Below are 10,076 nucleotides of genomic sequence, written 5' to 3'. Positions count from 1 at the left end.
CTGGCCAATGTCTGAGCTGTAGTGTCCCCTTCTCCAGAGCAGGAGCTGTTTTCACCACTCACCACAGTGCACTGAAATGTGGTGACTCAGAGCTGTGTTGAGTCAGGGAGGTGCCCTGACTGCCCAGCTGGGCTGAGGTGAAGCTGCTGCCTCTCTGCCTCTGTCCAGGGTTTAGTGTGAATCTCAATGTACCAGGAAGGTGCCAGAAGTGTGGCCTGAGCTTCCTCCAAAGCCGAGGGCTTTGTTTACACCAGGATGCTGGGAAGCCTCCAGTTTGTGTGTCCCCAAGGTGGTGATCAAGAGAATGGCCAAAAAGCTCCACTTTTTCTGTGCTTTCCCTTTCAAGAGTTTGACCTCAGGGATGTTTTGCTGCTTGAGTTCTCCAGGTCCAACCACCCCCGTGGTGGGATTTGCCCATTGCTGGACCACGTTCCCTCCCACCCTGCCTCAGGCTGGACCCACACATCAGGCAGGCAGGCACAGAATGTTCACTGAGCTCTGTGGGTTACCAGCTCACTCCTCGCTCCAGCTCCTCGCCTCAGCTGAGGAAGGTGTGACTTTGTACGTTTTGACTTTGCTCATTCAGGCTCACAAAACAACCGCATCTCTCTTGAAACTCAGGTGTGTTTTCTCATCCAGCGAACTCTTCGCGGCAAGGCGCTGCCGTGGAATCGCTTTATGAGCCGCGGCCACCGCTCGCCGCTGCCCCGCCGTGCCTCGCCTCCAACGGCGCCTCCCGCGCCGTGTCCCGGGGGCCAGGAGGGCTCCGCATCCCTGAATTTCCGCGCGGGGCCCTCTGGAGGTCAGTGTTCGCCCGCGCTGCGCCGGACCTGTTGCGGGCCCGCGGAGGCTCCGCGGGCAGGGCCGGGCCGGGGGGAGCCGCCCGCCCGCTCCGAGCGCCGGCCCCGCGCCCGCCGCCCGCCCCATCGCCCGCGGGGGCGGCGGGGCCCGCGCTGCGCTGCCCGTGCCCGTGCCGGTGTCGGTGTCGGTGTCGGTGCCTGCGCGGCCGCGGAGCCGCCGCTGCCCGAGGCCGGCCCCGTCCCCCCGCCCGGGGCGGCGCCGCTGCGGCGCGGGTGGGGCCGCGGGCGGAGGCGCCGTGCGCGCCCGCGGAGCCCCGCGGAGCCATGGCGTACATCCAGGTGCGTGCGGAGCGGGCCGGCGGCGGGCCCCGGGGATGGGGGGGGTCTCTGGGGCGGCTGCGGGACGGGAGCGGGGCCCCCCCGTGCTCCGCGCCCGGTGCGGATGCGCAACTTCGGGTTAACTTCTGGGGAGGAGTTCCCGGAGGCGACAGCAGCCCCCGGCGAGGGGCCAGGCGGGGCCGGGGCGGCAGCTGTTGATAGCGGGGCACCGGGGCAGGAGGGGATCCCCGCGGGGCTGGCGAGCAGCCCTCGGGCCTCTCTTTGCTGGGGGAGCGGGATGGCCCCGGGGGCGAGGAAGCCGGTCCCGGTCCCTTACAGGGATTTATTGGAGGGAGGAGGATGCTGACCCTGCGGGCAGGCTGAGATGCCATGGGCCGCCCCGGGAATGGGCACGGTCCGGCGGGCGGGGGGCACCGGCGGTGTGTGGGGGGCTGCGGGGAGCCCGGGCTGTGCCGTGATGGATGGATGGGCTGTCCCTGCTCTGGGGGGCTGAATTTTTGTCCAGCTGGTCAAACCCTGAGCGATCCCCGAGCCGCCCGCTTCCCAGCCATTGCCCCGAGCACAGCCGCCCGGTTCGCGACGAACCGGAGCCGGGGGGGCATCTCCAGCCGGGCGGGCGCTGGTTCCGACCCCGCTACCGACGCCAGCCGTGCCCCGTCCCGCGGGCCCGTGTCCGCTCCGCCCGCTCCGCCGTGCTCCGCGCTCCCCTCCCTGAGCCGCCGCCCCGGGAGCGGGGATGCTGCGGGCGCTGTCCCGGAGCCGGGCTGGAGCGGCCGCGGGTGGAGCCCGCCCGGGATGTCTGAGGGGCTCGGGGCTCCCGGCGCCCCCCGGCTCGGCGGGGTCTCCAGTGGGGCCGTGCAGGCCTCCCGTCGGGGCCCGTGGGTACAAGGAGGATGCGGAGCAGGGCATCAGCAGCACCCCGATATCCCCCCGTTATCCCCACACCGGCGTCAGTCACGGTGGGATGGTGGGGGTGTGTGGCTGAGGGGACCGCACTGTCCCCAGGCTGTGCTGTCCACTGCTGATGGAGCTTGTGAGCCTTTCCTGAGGTGTCACTGCGGTCTGTGACCAGCGAGGACCCCACCCTGCTGCAGCATCCCCGGGGGCACTGTCACGCTGGTTTGTTGTCACTGCTCTGAGGACCTGGCTGGGACTGGTGGCTCTGCTAACCTGGAGCAGGTAACCCCCAGCCAGGGGCCCTGCAGCAGGTGGTGGGGTTGGAGCCCTGCCCCCAGGCTCGCCCTTGGTGAGGGTTCACTCGTGCTGGAGACTCCATCTGGCCTGTTCTGTGCTCGGCCAGTTGGGATGACGTGGCACAGCGTGATGGTGCCTCCCTGACCCCGGAGACGGAGCCGTTCTCCAGGGATTGCTGAGCACATGGCAGCTGCTGTGCTCCCGGGCATCCCCCAGCGCCAGCCCGCTGCTGCAGCCTTCCCCAGACCCGTGTCCTTCCCCAGACCCGTGTCCTTCCCCAAAGCCCTGTCCCTCCCCAGACCTGAGTCCTGCCCCAAGCCCCCGTCCTTTCCCAAACCCGTATCCTTCCCCAGACCCCTGTCTTTCCCCACAGCCCTGTCCTTCCCCAGCCCTGCCCCTCATGCCTGGTGCCAGCGAGGTGGGGTACCAGGTGGTTGTGTTTGCTTTCCTTTCATGGGCCCCTGCATTTCAGCCCTGCATTTCAGCTGCTGTTGACTTGTTTACCTCTCCTGCACCGTCACACTCAGTCCTTACCCCTGTCTTCCCATTTGAGGGTGGCCACAGGCTCGTTCTGTCCGGGTGCTGTGGGATGGCTGTGTCCCCTCGGGATGGCCATGTCACAGGGCTGGCCTCCTGTGCCCCGTGGTGGCCAGGAGGGCTCTTGGCTCTGAGCCTGCCGTGTCCCTGTGGGCTGTTTGGAAAATCCCTCTCTTTGTGTGACACGTGCTCGGCCTTCGATCGCATGGCACCGGTCCAGCCGCTTTGTTTCAGAGCAGTTTAAAAATCCTCCTTGCAGCTCTGCTAAACCACTGGAGCTTTGGCTGCAACTTTGCATTAATAAGGAATGATAAAGCCCTTTTAGCCATTTAGCATTTTCTTAAACAGCTGGCCCATGGGTATCTGAAATCACTGTCTTGTCTCATTGCACCACAGCTCTTCCAGTCTTTTAACTGCTCCTAACAAGTGCTGGCTTTTTTGATAAGCACTGGCTTCCAAGAAATTTAAAAGGAAGGCTTGCACCAAAACGTGCTCCATGGAAGAGTTCTTGGAACTAAAGGCAACTTCTGCATCCCAGCTTCTTCAGAAAAGGCTGCTCATGTCATGTCATGAGCGTGAAGCTAGGAACCAATTTCTGCATTTGGAAGAGTAGGATGGAGTTTTTTGTGGGTTTTTTTTTAGGGTTTTATTTCGTATTGTTTTCTTCTGTGGTTTTGTATTGGTTTGGTGTTTTTTTTAGGGATTCCCTATATACAAAGACAGCCAGGGCATATAGGAAACTCTTAGACATTATTGAGGTAATGCAACAGATAAGACATTTCAGCAGATATCAAAAATGCTAGTGAGTCTCCAAAGGAAATGGATCCATTATATGTATATATAAAGTTCCAAGGTGGCTTTGTGAATAAAAAACTGGTTTGTGATGCCTTCTTCATCTGCTGTAGATTTTCCCTGTGCCTTGGGGGAAGTGGCTGCAGTGCAGATTTTTGAATGGGAGTGTGGGACTCAAGCCTTTAACTTCTATTGTTTGTGTTCCTCAAGTCACATCTGAGGATGAGGCTGAAGGTGCCCAGAGACATGCAATGGAGAGTATTCAGTCTGTCTCCCTTCCTAGAAATGTTGCTTTAGTGAGTTGGCATTGGAACTCCATTGATATGGGCTGAATGTGGAGAAAAGCCTTTTTTTCTGCTGAAAAATTTGGATATGGTTTGCTGTCAGCAGCAAGTAGTTGGTCCGATTAGAGTCAGGTTACAAAGGAAAATAAAATAAGTGTTTGCATGTGATACCCATTAGCAAGAAGCAATGAGCAGGATTTTCATGCTTCAGAATGGGTTTGGGAGTTTTGATTGTGGGAAGGGAGGAGCAGAAGGAGCTTTGTAGGGAAGGGTTGGAAATGGCAGAAGCTGATGCCCAGTCAGACCTCCCCTTCCTCTAACATCTACAAGGTACTGTCTTGTACTTCAAACTATCCCAGGCTGGGGCATGTAATGGCAGAAAATTTAAAGTTGTTTGAGCATTGCTAACTTGTTTTTGTCCTTTTCATTTTGTTCCCCTTTGCTTCATCCTGGATGTCTAAAAGGACAGTTGGAACCAATAAATGAGGTGAGTTAATCTGATGATTCACTCCCCGCTCTGTCTCCTTGCTCCATCCTGAGGGGATTGTCTCGTGTTTTCTGACTCTTTACTGATGTCCTAGATATAAGTAATGCACTGCATTTTGGGCTGGTAATTTTTTGGTTTGCAGTGCCCAGATTTTGTTTATGGAAAGAAATGTGTGTTTTACTGTAGCAAAAGGCCATGTTCCAATGAAGTCTTCTCCGCAGATGAGGTTCCTCTGAGGAAACCCCTCCACGTGGTCCACACTCATGAATACTGCAAATGTCTGGAGTATTTTGGGGAGATAACCATGGAGAATCTCTCATACACTTTATTTCTGCAGTTTCTCAGGAGCATCTCAAGGTCACATTCAGCTGTAAAGCAGTTTGACCTGGGTGCAGGTGCTGTGCCCTTGTGGCTGTGTGTGTCCTACAGAGCCCTTGTGCTGCTTAATGAGCCCTCTCATGAGGAGCAGGAATTGGGGCTGGTGTGGGTGGGAAATGAGCTGAGGTTTGGCTCTCTGCTCCTTTCCAAACAGAGCTTTGAAGTGGGAGGAAGGCTGTGGGGATGGCCTGGGAATGGGGCCACAAGGTGCTGCTGCTCCACTCGAGGGCTGACACAGCTCTGGTACAAGTGGTGCTGCCAGAAACCTGAGAAATGAGAGACTCTTCTGGGTCAACTATTGTTCTAAAAGATATCATTGAAGGTTCTTCATTAAATTAATCATGGTAGCAGAGCAGAAGCATGAGGATAGTGTGCTCTGGCTAACCCATTTTAGTGGTGAGTTTGTTGGGCTGTAATGCTCCATGTGTATGGATTGTACAAATATTACTGGGACATCTACAGGGATGAAGTGTGTTCACATTGCTGTGTTAATTAAATAGATCCTTGCTGGATTAAATTGAAGCTTTCACTTACCTTCTGGTAGTAATTCCTTCTGTTGTATGTTTGCTGATCTATTAGATTGTTGATGTGTGTGGAGGAATATGCATGTTTCCACTCCAACATATTGCTGTGCCACAGTGCTTTGTAAATCACCCTCTTGCCAACCTCCATAATAATACATTGCTACTAGAGGAGAAAATACCTGCAGAGAATGCTTATTTTCCTGCCTTGTTATGGCATCGTGGGGTTGGGCTCGTAACTGCATAGCACTTGTCTGTTGGTATAGATAAAATAAATACAGTTCTTAATGTTCTGTTGCAGAAACACAAACACAAATACAGCTGAGTGTTTTTCCCAATAGCCATTGATGGGCTGTAATCTTGTGCTCTGGTTTGCCATGGCTGCAGGGTTTGCTCGCTCGCCTCTCCGATCTCTTGCTGTGCCGCTGGACTTGCAGGAATTGTTGTCAGAAGTGCTTTGACTGCAGCTGTTGCCAAACAAATGAAGATGAAGTTGAAATCCTGGGACCTTTTCCTGCTCAAACTCCAGCCTGGCTGTAAGTTTAGATGCATGCTTTCCTGGCTTTAACCAAGAGTAGGGCTGCTCAGCTGTGATGAGGGGATTGATGTGAATTGCAATGGGACACCCAGAGGATGCCACTTAGAGAGCAGGAACCTCCTGAGGTGGGAATGCAGGCTGCTCCTGGCATGGTGAAAAAGGGCAGCTCTGCTAACTCAAATAGCAAGGTTACTCTTTGTAAAAACTGTTTCTGATGGGTAGGACAGAAGTTGTTTTGTAAGCTGGCATAACAAGGATAGCTGGTTTAGCTGTGCCCCTTCTCTAAAGATGCCTTTCATCTTCAGTCCTATTTCCTCTTCAAATGGACCAACCCTTTGGAGCACTTCAGCTTGTCTGAAATGTTGATGAGGTTGTGTATAAATACTTTCTTATCCTAGCATGAAGGTGGTTATCATATAAGCAGATGAAAGGCATGGCTCCTCTCTGCTCTGAAGGGGAAATTCATTTAAAGTTTCATTCAGCAGGACTTGATCTCCTGAGTCACCATAGTACTCATCAGAATTTCTTCTCAAATCATTAAGGAACCACAGCACCAGGTCTTATCTGGCGCTTTGATTGGTGTGTTTGCAAATCCACTACAGAGGAAGTCAGTGAAGTCTTTCAGTCCCTCTCAGTCAGGAGTCTGCAGCACAGGGGTGACCCTGTGGAGGCAGCAGTGGAGCCAGGGAGGGAGCAGAGCTCCCTGGTGTTTAGTGGCTGTTTTGTCAGCTGGGCTGGGCTTTGTGGAGCAGAGCCTTTGATGGACATTGCTTCAGCATGTCCAGAACTTGTGGCACAGGAGAGGCCTGCTCAGTGCATTGTGTGATGCTCAGGCTTTGGGACCTGGGCACTGAGGCACTCAGGTAATTTTATCTACTCCTGTGAGTCTGTGCTGTTGTTCTGTCTCAGCTCTGGAAGGGCCATGTCTTGGTGCTGCATGAAATAAATTTTCTCATGTTTAAATCTCAGTCTTGTCCACATACTCTTTTGAATTCAGGTAGAAAAGGATGGTAATTAATACTGAAGCAATAAAAATAGAGCTGTTCAGGATGTGTTAGAGTGGTTTTTAGATGTGGAGCAGCATATTTAAGAGTCTGATATATGCTCAGAAACTGATTCACCTGCAATTAATGGGGAATGGAAACAAAATCAATGCTAAATAGGAAAGCATCACGCACAGGAGAGCACAGGGATGAGGCTGCAGTATTGGACGTGGAGAGGTTGGTGCAGCAGCAATTACATCTTGGGAACAAGGAGCTGGGCTTGAGGGGAGAGGGTGATTCAGAGCTTATCTGCTGTGCTGAGCAGCAGAGGGGACATCCTGTGTGCTTTGGGGTGTGGAGTGATTGTTCCAGGGTGAAGTTTTTGACTCTTGGATTCTTCTGTCTGGCTAAGGGGCTGATGTGAGTGCTGGAGCCCTGTTCTTATAATCTCAAATCTCAGCTCTATGGTGGCTTTGCCCATGAGTTGCACTTTGCCATGGGCAGAGAACATGGAGACCTTTGGACTTGTAAAATGCTCTCTGCAGCCTGTATTGTCTCTCCCTGGTCCTGCTCCATCTGAGAGCCCCTACATGGAATGGCCATAAGCAGAGGACAACACTCCTTGGTGAAAAACAACCCAGTTCTTCAACTCTGCTGCACTTTGTGCTTCACCCACAGATGTTCACAGCCCTGGGAAGGGTCCCTGTGACTCCAGCCCAGGCCATTTTCCCATCTTTCCATCCAGCTCTGGGTGGTTTGGTGCAGTTTGGGATTTGGTTTGGGTCTCCCTGTTCTGCTCCAGGCTGAGAGAAGGTGAATTCCCAGAGGTGAAGGCTGAGAGGGTCAGCAGGCACCACCAAAGAGGAGGGCACAGGACAGGAGCCTGGGTGCTGCCATGGCCCAGGGTCACTGCAGTCACCTCTCCTGTGACACCACTGCTCACCTGTGATCTCTGAGGGTGCCTGTGACACACAGTGGTGGATCAGCTGGACATGAGGCTCATTCATCCTGCTTGAAGATGCTGTGGGCTCCTCTTGAACTTGCATGAACCCAGAGTGGGGCCAGGCTATGGGATAAAAATGCTCTGTGCTTCCAGGATGGTTTGCTGGAAAGTGGTCAGGGAGCACAACTATTTAAGTGGGGAGGACAAAGGGAGAGAGGAGATAGGTCCTCTACTTCTCCCTAAGATGTGATTGAGAGGAGAAGAGGAGAAAATGAGGAGGAACAAGGGTCTGGAAGATGAAGAGGAGAAGAAAGTAAAAGGCAGGAGCCAGATTTGGTATATTTTGTTTGCTGGCAAATAGGAGACCCAAGCTTTTTGTGTGGAAATGATCCCATGCTGACTCAGAATTCAGAAACCAAAGAAGAATTCTGTTTTCACTGTTTTGATCTTATAGTTTTATATCTCTATATGCATTTTTGGGTGTAGGGAATTATGATCTCTGGAGTTAGATGAGTTAGTTAGTCAGAGTAAGAATTTGGACTTGTTCTTAGAATAAGGCTTTTAATACAACCAGTTGTATTAAAAATCTTATTTACAAACTGGTATACACAGAGATCTGTGTATACCAGTTGAACTCCTCATTTTTTTTTAAATTTTCCTCTCTTATTTTTGGAGAGGGGAATTTTGTATTTAGTGGTTTTCCCTACAAGGAAAAACAGGTTTGACGTCGCCTTATTTTTCATTCAGATGCATGCTTTGAATTTGGGAACAAATCAATTTATTGTATTCCTTCCTTGCAGCCTGGAAATGTTTTAAAAATAATCTACGTTTTCAGCCGAGGTCTTTCCATCTTGCCTATGCTTCATAGGCCTGAGACACTGGTGTGATGTAGAATGCAATTTGTGCCTTCCTCACCTTCCTACCCACTCCCCAGGGGAAAACTGTTTTTATGGTCCTCATTGGTGAATGAGCAAACATATAAATGCCTGTGGTTAATGACCCATCCTTTCTATTTTGGCCCCAGGTTTTCCCTTTGGCAGCTCTGAGAAACCTCATTGTCCTGGAAATTCAGCAGTGGATGATAAAGCTGCAAGTTTAAGCCCTTCCTCTTGGGAGAATATGGATTTTTCTCACTTTCTGAATTTTTTGCAGTGGCAGCTTAGGGGAAAAAGAAAAATTCTTGCAGTGAGTCCAGTAGCAATGACCTGAGTGCGTGGTAACTTTTGTTATTTCATGAGGAGCACTTCCATCCTGGTCCTTGCAGAAATGGCCTGGGAATGAGGGTGGATGTTTGAGCTGCTTGTTATGGAATATTCTACACAAACCCCAAAGATAAACAGTGCACACTGTGAGACTGAATTGAAATCAGGACACGACTCCTCTTTCCAAAGGTTCAGATTAAACAGAAACAGAGCTGCTTTAACCAGAGCCAAAGTTTATTTGAGGAAAAATTATTGTGGCTCAGTAGCAATTTCCTTACTAAAGGTCATCTGTATGTTATTAACTCACTATTACGTTTACCCATTGTAGAACATCCTTAATGCCTCTCTTCCTGATTCCCTTTTCACCCTGCCTTGCTCTGTGCATTTGCTTCTCAAACACAAGCATATCCAAATGCCACCTGTGATTGTGTGGACCTGCATTTAAGCATGAAAAAGCTATTTGTGTTCTAAGTACTGATTATATATCAAACTGGATGGTTTGGACTGCCTTTAATGGGCTGCAGAGCTGTGCAAATATTGTACACCCCTTTTAGCAGAGGGTTTGGTTTTCATTATTAACAGAGTTTTTTTTTTTTAGTGTGGATGAGTTGTGTGAGTCTGACTTGGTGAAATTTGCATGGATCCTGCTGTGAACTTTGTGGCTTGGATAAGAATTTCCAGTTGGCTTTGGGGGTTGGTTTGTTTTCTTAATGCTTGTTGGGCTTTTATGCAAGTTTACTGCTTTCAGCAGAATATATCAATTGCTCTGCTCCAGTCATTGGTTACTAATGAAAATGATTCAATATATTTCATTTATACCCAGCTGAGCTGTGCACATGGAAAGGGTGGCTTGGAAGCAAAATTCACACAGAATTCCCCTTTGCTTTCCTCATTCTGTGCTGATGCTTTCCTTGTGATCTGCTGCTGTTTTCTGTCTGGTGGCCTGGCTGTTCTGCAGGATGCTGAAAAAAAAGCAGCCAAATATTTAAAAAGGCATGCCAATAAATATCAAATAATGAATTGTGTCTGCAAGATCAAGTTTTGAAACTTTACTGGCAAACCTGCAGTGTTTTACCAG

At 51.4% G+C, this 10,076-nt stretch overlaps 1 protein-coding gene across 2 annotated transcripts in view; it reads left to right on the top strand.

Annotated features, from left to right (window-relative positions):
* Positions 1 to 673: 673 nt before the first annotated feature.
* The window catches only part of SYT17 (synaptotagmin 17), a 34,696-nt gene continuing 25,293 nt past the window's right edge, over positions 674 to 10,076 (top strand). The window contains exons 1-3 of one of the 2 annotated variants that reach the window (XM_064726152.1): positions 674 to 802; positions 4,411 to 4,433; positions 5,720 to 5,868. In XM_064726152.1, coding sequence (XP_064582222.1) covers positions 679 to 802; positions 4,411 to 4,433; positions 5,720 to 5,868 — 296 coding nt within the window. In that variant the 5' untranslated portion in view covers positions 674 to 678. Of the gene's footprint in view, positions 803 to 1,066; positions 1,140 to 4,410; positions 4,434 to 5,719; positions 5,869 to 10,076 lie in introns of those variants that run through there. The other variant, XM_064726153.1, reaches the window with a different exon arrangement.

This window comes from Zonotrichia leucophrys, chromosome 14 (assembly GCF_028769735.1).
Source record: "Zonotrichia leucophrys gambelii isolate GWCS_2022_RI chromosome 14, RI_Zleu_2.0, whole genome shotgun sequence".
Classification (NCBI taxonomy): Eukaryota; Metazoa; Chordata; class Aves; order Passeriformes; family Passerellidae; genus Zonotrichia; species Zonotrichia leucophrys.
This window is presented reverse-complemented; position numbering and strand designations above follow the sequence as displayed.